Source organism: Anas acuta, chromosome 7 (genome assembly GCF_963932015.1).
Source record: "Anas acuta chromosome 7, bAnaAcu1.1, whole genome shotgun sequence".
Taxonomy (NCBI): domain Eukaryota; kingdom Metazoa; phylum Chordata; class Aves; order Anseriformes; family Anatidae; genus Anas; species Anas acuta.
Genome location: NC_088985.1, coordinates 35,440,002 through 35,455,314, shown reverse-complemented (window position 1 = coordinate 35,455,314; position 15,313 = coordinate 35,440,002). Strand labels below are relative to the sequence as shown.

The 15,313-nt window shown below is 40.4% G+C and overlaps 1 protein-coding gene across 2 annotated transcripts in view; it reads left to right on the top strand.

Moving 5' to 3' along the window:
• Positions 1-15,313, top strand: part of C7H10orf90 (chromosome 7 C10orf90 homolog) — a 64,854-nt gene that overhangs the window by 22,645 nt on the left and 26,896 nt on the right. For both annotated transcript variants that reach the window (XM_068689156.1, XM_068689157.1), the window contains exons 2-3: positions 8,860-8,948; positions 10,922-11,999. In XM_068689156.1, the coding sequence (XP_068545257.1) occupies positions 8,860-8,948; positions 10,922-11,999 (1,167 nt within the window). The remainder of the gene's footprint in view (positions 1-8,859; positions 8,949-10,921; positions 12,000-15,313) is intronic.

Here is a 15,313-nt window from a genome sequence, read left to right as displayed (position 1 = left end):
ATTGGTTAAAACTGCCCATGAGCTCCAAAGCCCCAGGTCAGACAGACAGAAGGATCGAACATAAATCAAGTTCCTTGATCCGAGCAGAGAGCACAATCCAAAAGGGTTTTGTTTGTTGGTTGGTTGGTTTTGCTTTGTTTTATTTTCCTTTTTAATTGATTCACCTGCAGTAAATTAATAAGAAAAATATCAGGACTTCTAAAACACAGGGACAACTTTCTTGCAAGCATAGCTGTGCCCTGCTATCCACGTGTTTGTGTGCCCATAGGTATGGGAAAGACTTTACTCATTGGAGTAGCTCCTGCGGGACAACCACTGTGAATATAACCATTCATATTTTGAAATGTTTTCCAGCTTGGCCTTGTATCACAACGTATGGAGGAGTGAGTGTGTGTGTTACGAATGCAACACCATAGAGCAGGGAAGTCTTGAGGTGAATAAAGGAAAAAGCATTTTCTTACCCACCTGTTGCAGCTCTGATACAATAATTTGGGACTGAAGCTTTTAGTTGTGCTCAAGGAATGGCAGATACGAAAAATTGGGAGTTTGGGGTTGTTGCTAGGCAGCAGGTTCTTGCTTCCCTGCAAAAGCAGCTGTGGCTGCTGGCTCTGCCCAGGCTGCTCGGGCAGGGGGCAGGGGGTGCTGGCGAATCCCAGCCCCACTTGCTCTCATTTGGGTGATATCTGCCACCAAAAGAGAGCCTGCAAACTCTTAATGTCATTCCTTGCCAAAAGTTAAGGTTCTGAGGGTTTTTACGTTTAATCATCAATTCTGAGCTTTTCTGCACCTTTCATTTCTGAATTGTAAGTCTGACTGATATAAAAAAAAAAAAAAAAAAGACATTTACCAGTTATCAGTTATGTTGAACCATTGAACCTAGTGATAAAAAGAAAATCTCCTCTGTCCTGTTTTGTGTTCCTACTGCTGTGTTTCTGTTTCAATCTCTAGAAGGATCTGTGTTTCCAAACGTGTTGCAGCGCAACTCGAAAAGGCTGATTTTCAACATCAGACAAAGCACGCCTGTGTGTTAAAAACACACCATAAACAGAGATTTGTTTTATCTTCCCTTCAAAAGGCAAGCGTGGGTATTATCTCACCAACTGGAAAGTTTTACGTGGTAGAATAATTACCAAGTTCACCTGCATGAAGGGTGGTTAGATTTAGAGTTAAGGCAAGTCAGCGGTGACTGAAATCAGTGGGAGCTGCGTAGTCTTCTTGTAAAATAAAAGGCTTCTTTTTGCTTCGTCATAGATCTGGAGACTTGGAACTCTAACTTTTTAGGCTTTGTACTTATATAATCCTGCCTATTGTGTTCTTACCCTGTGAACTCTGAATTTTTCTTTTGCTTCTAGCTTTCTGCATCCACTGTTATCAAGCAGTTTCTGATGTCTGTAATCACAGCAGTTAATGTGAACAACTTTTCAGAAATAAATACTATCCCAAGTGTTATAGAAAACTGAATGCTTCCATTATATGAAAGTAACATGAAAGATCTATTTTAAATCTGGCATGAGTGGTGCTGCACTGAGTTTAGTTCTGTTGTACAAATTGTTTAGTGTCAAATTTGGCTCATGTGAACATCCTTTTTTTTTTTTTTTTTTTTTTTTTTGTGCTTTGGAAACACAATTGGACTAACATAAATGTGTTGTGGAATCTCTACTCTTGATGTCTTGACAAAAGCATCTGTACCCACAGCATCTACCAGTTCCTGAAGCTACCACTGTATTAAGAGTATTAACAGGAAAAAAAAATCAATAAAACAAAATCCCCGCAGCAGGATATATATTGAGTCACAAAACGCATGCATAGCAGACAGTGCACAGGTTTTCTCTTATCCTCTTTACTGTTTCTTGTCCTAAAGTTAGGCTCGCACAAAAGCAGATGAAAAGTAAGAAATATTGAATTACCTCTAGCTCCTATTGTACATGAGCAGCGTTAGACAAATGCACACATTTTGTAATTGCTACCAGTTCTGAGTAACACTGGTAGAATTTTTATTTACGAAACTCATTTGTACCATCAAATTTTGTGTATATTATGGCCTTTACGTGAACACACGTAGCAACGCTAAAATAACTCTTCATAAATACACTTTTTGGCTGCAGCACTGCTTTTCCTTTGTTTGCTTATGCACAACATTTGTCATGTTTACAGTCACTGGAGATTTTTTTTTGTCTGTCTTAAACATTCTTGTGCTTTCAGAAACGAACGTGGTCACTAAAATGCGGATGCATTAATAAAATGCTGTGAAGGAGACTTCAGGAGGGGTAGAGCACCACTTCCAATAGCTCTTTACGTATGAAATGTTTCTGTTACTTGCATCTTTGTTTTGACATAAGCCAAATAATGGTACAGTAGATACTAATGAACCTCAGTGCAAGGTTCTGAACTAGGAGTGGTATTCAGAATGCCTTTAAATTACAGAGATAAGTGGGTTTATTTATTTATTTATTGCTGCTTATGCCCAATCTCTCACTGTTTTTGCAAAATCCTTTTAGGAAAATGTGTCCAAGCTACACAGAGTACCCATCGCCCAGAATCCCAGTGAAATACACGGACAATACTGCTTTTCTTTTAGCAGTGCAGAGAGAGACCAGTCCGCCAGTCATCAGAGCAGGGAAGCCACGGAGCTTCAAGACCTCCCTTGCTTGGCTCAGCAGCACTGCGGAGCTCAGCAACTCACTCCTTGTCCCAGCTTCTTCCTTCATCTCCCATAGGAATAGAAAGCTGTGACACTTATGGCATCTCTTCCATTTCTACAACAAAACGACTGAAGAAAAATTATTAAATAAATGGTTTTACTATTACATGAGAGTATCCCTCATGATTCAACCCAGTTCTCCACGCCTTAGATATCATATCCTCTAATACCCCATCTTTGAGCCTCCCCATTCTATTCCTACCGTATTTTATAAAAATTTTGGAAGTGCTCCAGAAAGGAGCTCCAGTGCCATGTTATTTAGACTAAAGAAATCAAATCTATGTCAGCTTAAATCTTCCTGTGTACTTCCATTTGAATCTCTGGCCTGAGTTATGTCCACACAGCTGGGCTTCGGCAGGTTTGCTGAGTTCGTTGCTGCGTCCAGGAACTGAGATTTGTTAGCATGAGCTTATGCTGCCTCGAGAAACCTAGGAATGTGTTCCTCCCCATACTGCTGAAAATTTAAACAAACAAGTGAGCAAAACCAAACCCCAAACCCCAAGAAATAAATAGAAAACAAAACAAAACTTGTGGAGGAGAAAGGTGAAAAGGAAAAATTAAGAATATTCTTAGATAACTCTGTGTGTGTGTGGTTTTGTGTGACAAATATGCTGGGGAAGATTCCCCACTTTATTAAGTGAAGATAAAGAGTAATAGAAATGTGTAATGAAAACACAGTATTTTTCTCTTATGCATAGGTTTCAAGATATAATTCCCGTGCTCTTTGTAGCCCCCTGATGAGCACCTTGCTTCTAATGGCATGGATAATGAGAGATTTACGACTTCTGGCTTTCTGATAGCAGACCAGAACTCATTTGTCCGTTCCGTGGCAGATCCTGTAATCATCTCTGCAGGCAGTCAGCTACAGCTTCAAGGTGTGCAAGCAGGGAGAGATAATTCAGTTAACAAATCTCACGATGCTGCTTGTAATAGAAGAAAATCCATCCTGACATCTTAAAAAAATATTTTTCTATTTTGTTTACATAATGAATCCTGTTCACACTGAAGTGATTTCAGGCTGCGTTGCTTAGCCTGATTTGAAAATCTTCCCAGCAAAGCTGCCTTAAAATACTGTTATCTTTGTACAACTGTGTTCAAGCACTTTCTTTTGTGGCAAGGTACTTGTTTATATTGGGTTTGGCTTTTTTTCACTGCAAGAAAGATTTCAAGAAAAGAGCTGGCAGCTGCTTTCTCTCCCTTTAAATCTATACTGCATTTGACCCCCATTGTAAGTAGGTGCCTGGTACTTGTAACAAGAGGTGCAGCAAAAATGCTGTAACAGGACTGATGTACTCTCCCTCTGCCATCCTCTCTTGATGGGTAAGTACAGTGTGGTTTCTAGCTGCGTTTGAGCTATCAGGATGACAACGTGTGCTCCTTAAGTATCTTAACTTAGAAAAAATTGCTGTCTGCTCCTACATGAAGGTAGCTGAATGTCAGCCCCCGTGGAGATGAAAATCAGATGTATTTTTATAAGAGCATAAGGAAAGTAAAATCTGTGTGGCTGTGGGGTCACCTTCCTGCCTGCCCATGCCTGTGCCCCACCTTCACTGGGATGCTGCCATCAGACCATCATCGGTGTGACACAGCACATCCTTCTTGGACTGGAGATCACTTCTGAAGGCTTAGGATCCCTGAAGGCTTAGTATCCCTGAAGGAGGGCAGGACTGCGGCTGCGCCAGGGCCTTCTGGAGATGCATCACTGTCTCCACTAACAAGCAAACCCAACCTTCTCCAGCAGATTCCCTATAAATAAATTTAATATCAGCAGGAACTTAAGCACAGTGAGGGATTTTCAGCACTTGTCTCTCTACTTTTAGTACTGTGCATGTGAACTTTAGCTTGGTTGTTCAGATTTATTTTAGAGTTGACAGCACTCTCTGCAGCTTTATGGTATTGTTTCTTTATGACACATGAAGAAGACCAGGAGAAGTGGATTTGGTTCTGGTGTTTATTCTGACTTGGCTTTCATCTTAGGCATATCTGTAATGTCTGGATGTTTTTTGGGGATGACTCACTTCAGATTTCCAAAAGTGAATTATGATTTCTTCCAGCCCTTACAGAGAGGGAAAGCAGTGAATCTTTAACAATGACACTGTGTTCCTCAAGATTTCCACAGGTATTTGAATTAAATAAGTCACAGGAAAATTTAAACAAATACGATGTTTTAAACAGAATTAGGTATAAACGAATTCCTCCAAGTTGGTTTTAATAGTATGGCTTAGCTGCAGATAACTTAAAATACGAATAATGCATAACAAGAGAAATAGGCTTGAAAAACATTTAAAGTTATGCCAAAGACATAGTGTTAATTGAGTGATTGCTCTTGGGCCTGTGCCTAAGCCAAGCCATCAATGTCCTCTGCTCCCAGGACCTGAAGGGGAAATTTGTGTGGTTTTGGGCACTGATGGCACCAGTTTGGAGAATGAAGTGACCCCAGCAGCCATGGACCTGGGAGAGAGTCCAGTTCTCCTTGGAGGTCTTTTAGGTTATGGGCTAAGGATCAACAAAAAAAATGACATTTTTTAGTGAAATGAAGAAGTTCTCCCCTTCTCATACTGGTGTGTATGTTCTGTGATGCTGTTTTACTGTGTTTTGAGGGAAGTGCTGGAGGCTCCAGGAGTTCATTTTGAGGTGATGCTGGCGGCTCAGAAGAGATGTCAGCTGTGGTCAGCATGGGGCTTTGAGCAGAACAGAAGAGATCAGAAGCGCTGACATGCGTTTGAAATTTATCAGCATATGAATAGTAAGGGAATGAAACATGCAACTTTCATGACAAAAAATGGAGAGGAGGCCAGGGCGAGTGCTCTAAAGTCATTCCAGCTCTGCCTGGTGTCACTTTGGCTGTCACCAAAGGCCACCCCAGCACGGCAGTCTGCATGCTTCCAGTAAAGACCTGCAACGCCGGTACAATAGCGTTATCCACAGCTTGTTTGCATGCGAGTCTCGAGTGCTGCACAAAACCTTCGTTGGCTACAAACCAGGCTGTCCCCGTGCATGCCAAATACTCATGGTGCACTATTTTTCACCAGCACCCTCACCTTTGCAATTTATCTGTGCTTCAGCAAGCTGAGTCCTGAGTACATCTTTTCTGAATCATTATCCGAGCCGGCTGCCAGTTGGCCTGAGGCAGACATCCAGGCACTCGAGACTGGGAGAATCGGTTCCAGCTGCACTCTGTAATTAGGAAAACCCTGGTCTGTAGCCGGATGTCCAGATGCCTTGCCAAGGAGCGTATCATTTGGTTCAACAAACAGTACGGGGGGCGGGGGGCGGTGGTGGTAAGGGGAGTGAAGATGCAGTAGGACAAAGTTCATATGCCAGGAACTGCTCCTGTTCCTCGCCATGTCTCTGGTTCATTAGCTGGAGAGGTGGGTCACGGTGGGAAGGGAAGGGCTGGGGAGGTTAAGCAAATCCTCGGGATTTAACTCAGTGAGAAATAAGTTTCTTGTTCTCCCCACAGAGACAGAAAGTACTTTAAATGCCATTTCTTTCAAGCTTCTTCACCAAGGAAAGACTGAACTTTGCATTTCATTGTGTAACAAGAGTTACAGTGCTGTGTGTTTTGTCAGCAATGAGAATCTGCATGAAAACTCTGCATGGGACACATCTCAGCTAAACCCTTGTGCTCTCTGAAGAGTCTTCATTACAAACACAGATTCAAGCTCTCTCTCTCTATTTTTTTTTTTTTAAAGGATTTTTGCTTGTTCCGATAACGTTAATTAACAAATCTGAAGCTTCCAAGATTGTAATAATGGTGAAGTTACCAGAGCTTTTGCCACCACTGTCATTTAATCTATTTCAGCAACCAGATTAAATGACTTTGCCAAAATTTTGAGTGTTTTTCAACAATGGGATTCCCATAGTAACATAAGAATGTCATTGAACAGGATAGGATACAAAATACAACGCAAAACTCCTCTCTGGATGATTAAGCAAAGAAAATACATATTCCCTTTTCTTCTTCCCACCTCCCTTCTTCCTGTATCTCCTGCTCCAGAAACAGCTACTTTTTAAAGTTAAATGATTGAGAATTAACCGAGCTGCTTCAAGAGGTCTGTGTGAAATCGGAAGGTCTTACCTATTGCTATCCCAGGAGGTTACATTTTTAAGAATAATTTACAGATTATACATAATTTACGCGGTGGACTTTGACAACTTGTTCTTGGTTGACCCCATGGTATTCAGTAATTTCTCTTGTGCTGAAAATACATTTGAATGAAACTCATGAAAGACCATCTGGCAAAACATCTTTCTAGGTCTGATTAATCTCAAGCCAGAATTTTGGATTTCTTTGCACGCTTCTTGACATTCACAAGTTGATGTTCTCCTGTTGTAGCTTCTCAGCTCGACCTGAGACAACTGTGGTTTTCTTACTGTAAACTATTTGAGGAAAATGTTGATAGCAAAGTTGCTGCCTTAATTACATCCGCTTTGTTTGTGAAACCTCTGGATTTCTTGAGGTCTTGCCTTAACTCAATCCAACGATTTCATCTTTATCCTTCTCTGCAAGTTATTTCCTATTTAGTTGTTTAAAAAAAGTAGGAAAGACACCATATGTGGCAGGTTTTCGTTGCAAAAGTATTCATGTGTAATTCAGCAGGGTCCTGATCTGCTGACAATGCCTTTCCATGGAGCCCACCCAGCAGTTACCACTCTGCTCCTTGTGGACATGTGTGGACTTTGTCCCTTCAGGACCCACCTTTCTGGTCCTTCTCTGAAGGAGCAACACCTCCTTTTTGCTGCACATCACAACAGTGGGGAGCAGGCTCCAAGGGAATCGCACCCATGATTTTTGCCAGCAGGTACCATGATCCAGTGCTAGGTCAGGTTTGCTGCCTTTTTGACTGATTCAACTGTGCATTATTTCTTTGCCAAAAAAATGTACAGCAGCCCTTCCATTCCAGCTATGTTCTGGATTCTTTTTTTCCCCATACTGTGGCTAACAAGTCCAGATGTTTTCTCTGTTGCTTAGGATTTTTTGTTGCTCAATGACAAGAAACATCTCTTTTTTTTTCATACCAGCTATGTATATACACAGTGGCACTGGTGTCTCAGAGCTGTGCCAGCAAAGTATTAAAATATACTTTATTAAAACAGAAAGTTCATCAACCTGTTAGTATTTTGTGATTGCTGTCTCAAGATGGGACTCAAAGAAAGCAGTTGGTAGGGGATAGACCTGACACTTTCCCCCTCTTTCGCTTCTATTCTCTCTCTGTATGCAAAGTGATGCATAAAGCCTGCTGTGGTGGGTATGGCTTAATGGGCACTTTTTAAAAGGGAAACTGATTTATATTTCTTTGTTAATGTATTGTTACATATAAACTGCAATTCTGCTTGCTAAAAAAAAAAAATCAACTCTTGTGGCAGACTGACTGCATTAAAGAAGAAATAAAATCTTACCAGTAGTGTGACTTGTTGATATAAAGAAATAGCCAGTAATGTCAGGAGATTTCCATCCAAATAGAGAATTTACCAAATAGAAAGTAACAATTTGTGGCATAAGTACTGAGACCAAACGTAATACATCGTTATAGTGTCCTAGACTCTCTGTTATATGACAATTATTTCTTTGTAAAGGACTGTAGCAGAGCTAGCCTTCAAAGGAAACAAAAGCTGATCACAAAGTTAGAGGTTGATATAATGATGTAAGAGGTATCACTCAACCAGAGACGTTATCATGTAGCATGTGAATATGATTGAAAATTACTATACTTGTGTAAATGTGACTTAGTCCAAATGAAATGGATCTCATAGCATACAGTTCATTAATGTGCACATTTGTGCTCTTGGGTTCTGTAAACCAGGCAAAGGTGAAATTTGTTGAAGCCCTTGTTTTGCATCTCCCTTAATTACTCCAGACACATGCCTAAAGCCAGGTAAACTAGAAGCAGAGAGATTCAAGCTGTGATCAGCCCTGAACAGATTGTGAGACTGTCCCCAAACACCTCTTTGCAACAGGATCCCAGCAGTGTTTCAAGCTCCTCTCCTGGGAAGGAGGAGAAATGCAATCCCTCCTGTAACCAGCTCCCAGGGCAATCAGATCACTTACCAGAGCTTTTTCCCTCCTGCCTGTGCTTGGTTTGAAACCACACTTTATCACTCATCTCCTCCAGGACGCTGATGATAACGTTTCTTTCCCTGCATTTGTTTCCCAGGAGCAGCACAAAAACAGTGGGGCAGTAACAGGACATGCACGGGCCTCCAGCAGGAGAGTGCTGTGGAGAGAAAATCAAGCTCCGTGGAGGTATGATAAATAAGTAATGGGTAGATAACAGTCAGCAGAATGCATTTGGGTTTAAAAACAGTCACTGATGGCTGAGCAGTGTGCTTGGACTTGGTTTTGTTTAACTGGGTTCAGCCTAGGCAGCCAAAAAGCCAAATAAAATGATGTTTAGGAGGCTGCAGTTCTGTGTGCTCTTGGAGAGGAAAAGAGGTGCTTGTTTTGTGGGGGGGAAAGGTTGTTAAAAACCTCTCAGGAGACTAAATTAAGTGGTATCCCAAGTATCAGTACACTCTGTCTCAGATGTTCTCTAGATAAAGCCTGGGGTTTTCAGTTCACCACAATTACTTGGTGTTAGTGCATATTTTTTTCACAAGATGCAGTGAAGCTTGAAAACTCCCAGTGAGCATAGGACAGCTGGTCAAACCTTAAAGATTCATTTCTTTGCCAAAGGTTGGGAGGAGGGAATAGTATGTATACTCAAGCAGAAGAAGTGAGTTATCTAATATTTGAATTTGAAGCTAATAGAGAACATTTTTGACATGCCTTTGGACTTTTGCAAGAAGTTTCCAACTGTACAGCCCTTAACAAAAGAAAAAAAATGCCAAATCAACTGCTGCAGCAAGAGTGGCATCCACAGAATGAAGTATTTCAAGGAACATTCTTTTTCCGTGACCTGTAAAAATCTCAGGGAAGTCAAGAGCTTTGGAAGCTATGTGAAGATCTTAAACCTGTAGGTAGAAGTAAATGCAGTGCGGAAAATATAAGGCAAATATTGTTACAAGCCATGAAAGAAACAAAGAAGGAAGAAAATGCTTTCCCTAGGGCTGTGAAATTATTGAATTGTCAAAACCACAGGCAGCTGGTTTAAAGGGTTGATAAAATTTACCTGACGTTTCACCTCGTTAATAAACTCTTAATCTAACTCTACATATTTGGGTTCCCAAATCAGCCTTCCCAAGAGCTACAAAGGAGACATTATTCTGTGTTATTTCCCGACATGGGGGACAGGAGCTCGGCAATGGTTTTCCTCTTGGGCTTCAGTGCAGGGTGAAATACTTGTTAAGCACTGGCATTGATTAGCAGATGATGTAGATGCTCAGATACAATCTGAGATGAATGCACAATAAGCAGGAGCAGTCCAGGCCAGCAAATGGCACCTGAACCCTGAACAAACTTGAATGAGCTTTCATTATGGAGCAAATCCTCAGATTTCTGAATGACAATTCAGTGTTTTGTTTTGTTTTGTTTTATTTTGTTTTGTTTTCTGTCAGGATCAGGAGATCTAGGAACGTGAGTCAGGAGCAATCTAATCAGCCAATTTACAGCACCAAAGAGATGCTTTATTGCATGTGACCGATATGACCAGCTTTGTGGATAACGGCAGGAGATTTTAAGCTCAGGTTTACTCTCTGTTAGATATCTTTAACATACAAGCACCCCTTTTGTCACATCAAGTGAAGTAATGTATGGTCTATCAAGATGTTTACTGTCATGGTCAGACACATGGACTTGGACCACTGTCAGTCAAACTTGGACATATGTGGTTTTACAGTTAATAGGTGTCAACAGGTAATGACAAGCAAGAAGGAACTGATGAATTAAAATAGCACTTGTAGTCCTTGTAGGAAATTATATCACTTTTGTGAAGGGATCAAGGAGAAGCTTTTCCATGCTTTTAACCAGTGAGGTTGTAGAGCAGCTATGACCCTGATGCCATGTGCTCTTTCGTGCTCTCTCCAGTACATGATGACACACATGGACCTTTTTAATTCACAAATATATATATATATTTTTTTTACATTGGATGAGTGAAACCTCACAGACAATTCAGAGCTGATTTCTTGAGTATGTATTTTAATAATGAGAGGAGAGAAAACCTAATATGAATAGAAAGTTAACAAGATATTTTGAACAATGGTACTATATGGTAGATGAGAAATAGTTAGGTATGTTATGATAGAATATGTTGATAATTTGGATCTTTTCATTTGCAGGAATCTCTGTCATCAACAAGTACAAAATTGATTTCACCAATAGTCATTTCACAGATGATTGATGAGAATAAATCAAAAGAAAATTGGTCTGCTTTGCTGATGCAGTCTGCGATCCCACAGCCCAGTGCTTATCACCTGAAGCAATCTTTGGCTAACCATGATTTGGTCAACTTTAACAGTGCCTTTATGGTACTTCCCAGCAGATTAGAAATTCAGGCATCCTTAGATGACACCACCTCTTCGCTGGACTCTCCCACCACAAATGAAAAACAACGTCAGAACCAGTGGAAAGGGTTTGCCTCCATAACTATTACAGCCAGACGTGTCGCTGCGGGCTCCAGTGACCCAGCATGGAGATCCAGGGCCGTGCCAGAGCCCCATGCTGCATCCCCCACCTTGAGCAAGGTCCCTGTTGACCTCCACCACTGGCCTCCACCTGGCCAAGCAAACCAAAACGTCACTCCATCAAGGGCATCTGAATGTTGCTCAAAATCAGGTGAAGAGCTGCGTGAGAGGTTTTCCAACCACAGAAACAAGGAGAAGGGTGTGGGTCTTCAAAGCAGCGATGGGAGAGAGAAAGTACTGCCTTCGTTCATCTCGTCTGTCCACATTCAGGTTTCTCAGCAGTGTCCAAATACTATCTATTACATAGACAAGTCACTCAACGTGTGCCTTGTCCAGCCTCGAATTAAATGCCAAAAAATGCATAGATCGACATTGTCCTTCAGGATAAACTGTAGTTCGTCTAGATTAACAGCAGATGGAGTAGATGGCATAGCTAATGGAGAGCCAATAGAGGAGATGCTTCAGACAAAGCTCCTAAGAGAAAACAAGGCTCCACTCAGAACAAACTGGAGTGCAGGTTTAACAGAAAATAATGTAATTAATAAACAGACAACAAATGAGGGCCATTTGGGTGCTAAATACCCTTTGAAAAGTGTCTGTGCCTCTAAACTTCAAGCGTTTGATATACCCAAAGGACCTAATACCATAACAACAAAGCAACATGACGATAAGCAGTCTGGCAGCTATCACGCTACATTTGCTTTCCATCTTCCTAATTCCAGTGATGAGGCAGGTAAGTAATTTCCATAAACCTCAGTCCAGTGGAGCAGAGGTTCAGGCTGGAACAGACCCACCACAATGATTTTACGTGAGCAGATAACAGTAATCTGCTTCTGCAAAGGCATGCTGAGTCAGAGCACAACCCAGACATTTTCAGTTCCAGGACTACTATGAATATATTTGCCATGCTAGTGATGCATGCTGTTCACCAGATGACAGAGAAAACTCTGCCTGTGTTGTCAGCATGAAACCTCTATTTTAACCATTTATAAGTGTAATTTATTTATTTTTCTCTCAGCAACATGCAAGCGCTTAGCCCCCAAAATAATTGTCTTTCTGGAAGGGCTGGATTTCAAGATGTGAGATTAAGAATGAGGTTGCTGTGCTGAACTTGGTTTTGTGCTCCTTACAACTCAAAATGATATTGCTTTTGGAATTTGTTATTTAGAAGGCCATAGTAATAAGCCTAGGTGTTTGTAAGTGATGGCTCCAGGTAAATGTTTTGCAAATCTTTAGCACATTTGTTCCATATCTCTCCAAGCATTTTGCAAACATAAAATTTTCTTCGCAATGTTGCTCTCAGGAAAGGGAAAGATACCGTGGGGATTGCTTTGTGCCCAGAGTGGTATAGCTCCTGCTGCACTGGACTGCAGCAGCTATTTTACAGTGCACTTGAATAACCACAGCTGAGTTTATTGACTCACCAGAAAGGGAGCGTGGATGGGAAGAATGTCAATGAGTCTGCTTTTTACCAAAGGCACTAAGATTGAAACGTACCCCCTGTGTATCCTGCGACCTTGGGCTACAATTAATTGCAATTACCTTGTACTTACACATCCTTTTTCATCTAAGGGCCAGTCTGTGAGCATAAGCCATCTCCTAAATTTCATTTGTACCCACATCCTACCAGCTTATAAATGGAGAAGAAAAAAAAAAAATAATAAAATAAAAAAAATAAGAGAGAGAGAGAGAGAGAGAGAAAGAAAGATGAGGAGTCGCATGCTGTCTGATGGGCTGGAACAAGGTATAAAACCTGGACCCTGCAATTCCTTTTCACCTTGCCGTTACTTCTGCACTTGCTGCTGTTGCAATTATCAAGAAATAAATAGCAAGAAGACACTGCTTTTTTCAGAGGCCTCCTGTTTTAACACTAAAGAAAATTATCAGTATGTTCAGGGTCTTCCATGGAGAAACGTTATTGTATAGCAGCTTAATTTAAAGTAACTATGCCCTTCTGAAATTATCATAGGCAGTACTATGTATTCAAGGCTTTGTTCAGCAGCACCCAAAGTCTCCCTGTGATGCATCACAGAAACAAGGATTAGAATAATATTGAGATTTGTCATGGGCTTGGTTATACAGTGGTCACTGTAAAAGGATCACTTTTACTAGAAGTAACTAGAAAGTGAAATAGAAGATTGCTTGTGGTTTGCCAGTTTTATGGAAAAAAGGAAATAAGTGAGGTAACTGGCTGAGAAATACTGGTTTTTGAAAGACGACTTCCACCATTTGTGTACACAAGAATACAGGTGTAAATAAATATGGGAAGTGTTACCTTCTTAACTGCTTCCACCATTTGTGTAAGCAATAATGTAGAATGTAAAGATATATGCTTCTCTTGATCAGACCTTTTGTAGTATATAAGAAGGTGTTTATCAGCTTACTACAACTTTCCTGTGTGAAATTTGTATAAACAGCCAGTATAATGCTTCAAAAGAACAGCCTTTCTCACCAGGATTCCCAAAGTAATGAGCTCTTGCATAGCTGTCAGCCATTAAATGTGACAGATCATGAGAAACTCAGTTAAATTCATGAGACATCCACACTGCACATTAAAATGAAATGCATTTGGCACAATTTTAACCTGGAAGAAAATGAAAAGCTGAGTTCTCCTTAGTTTGAAAAAACAAGGAAGTGAGAGAGGGATCTGTTAGGTCCAAAATTTTTTCTGGTGTAAATCTGGTATGGTCCTACAGATTTTATTTTTATTTATTTTTATTTTTATTTATTTTTTTATTTTTATTTATTTTTATATATATATATATTTTTTTTTTTTTTTCTAGACTAGTTTTAATTATCTAAAGGTATAAAAGCTGTAATGGGAATCTTACTTTCTTGCTTTGTGCTTTGGCATTTCTGTGTATACAGCTCAAAACTGCAAGACCTGTATAGCATGATGCTGCTTTACAAGCACAGCAAAGTGACAACTGCCCCATCAGCAAAGTCCCTTATACCACCACAGACTCCCAGGTACTTTTTAGGTACTTTTTCCTCCAACGCTTACTATTTCAAATCCATTCATGTTAAGGTCGGTTATATGTTTATGCAATTAAGTTTCTGTGAAATGAAATGTTTAAGAAGAAAGAAGAACTAGCAAAGAAGAGGCAACAAACAACTTTTGACACCATGTTAATACTTTAATGTAATTATCTTACGGATGAAGGAACTGCAGAGAGCTCTTTGTCCATCACATTTCTGATGACCCAGAAAGTTTGAGTTTATATTAGTTTGCAGCTGTAGGCAATAGCTTCCTGCCAGCAGAAATTCAAGTGGTAATCATATCACCATGGCCAAAAAATAGAAAAATAGACTTTTCTGTATGAAACCTGTAAATGCAGTTTCCAGGATGTATAGGCTGTCTTATTAGTACCTGAAGAGGAATGAGCACCCCCATACTTCTGTTTCACAGGGGCTAGCTTTGCTGTTTCCTATGGGGCTGGTTGTCATGGTCTCTTTGGAGTGCCTTTTCCTAATTTTTCTTGTGACTTCACTAAAGTAATGACAACTCTCCTTATAGTATTACTCATACTATTTCATGTTGAAATCCAAATGTTCAAGACTTGGCTTTACATGGACCTGGATAACCTAACCTAAGGCCTTTCTTTCAGCAGGAGGTCGGGCCAGATAATCTCCAGAGGTGTATATTTCCACATCTTGCCATATATCAGAAGGATATTTTAGGCATATTATGAAATGTAAATCCTGGGCTCTACTCTTCTAGGTAATTATACCTAGAAATCCCAAACTCTCAGTCTTAGTTAGCATTCAAAGCCATGCCTTGTGTTATATCATCCCAAGGACGGATTATAACTTTGTGACTTCATCACTACGGACTGTGTCATCTACTGGCTCCACTGCTTTTGGTGCTTCACTTCCATTAGCCAGCAAGAAATTGGACTCTTAAGTGCTGGAAAATCCAGGTTGTGTGTGAAGTCAGTCTTCAGCTGTGGGAGGGCATAGAGAAGTAGGAGGTAATTGAATTAACTTTAAATGAGTGGTCAGCACCTAAATCTTGTGGGGAGCATAAGGGGCACATGTGACCACTAA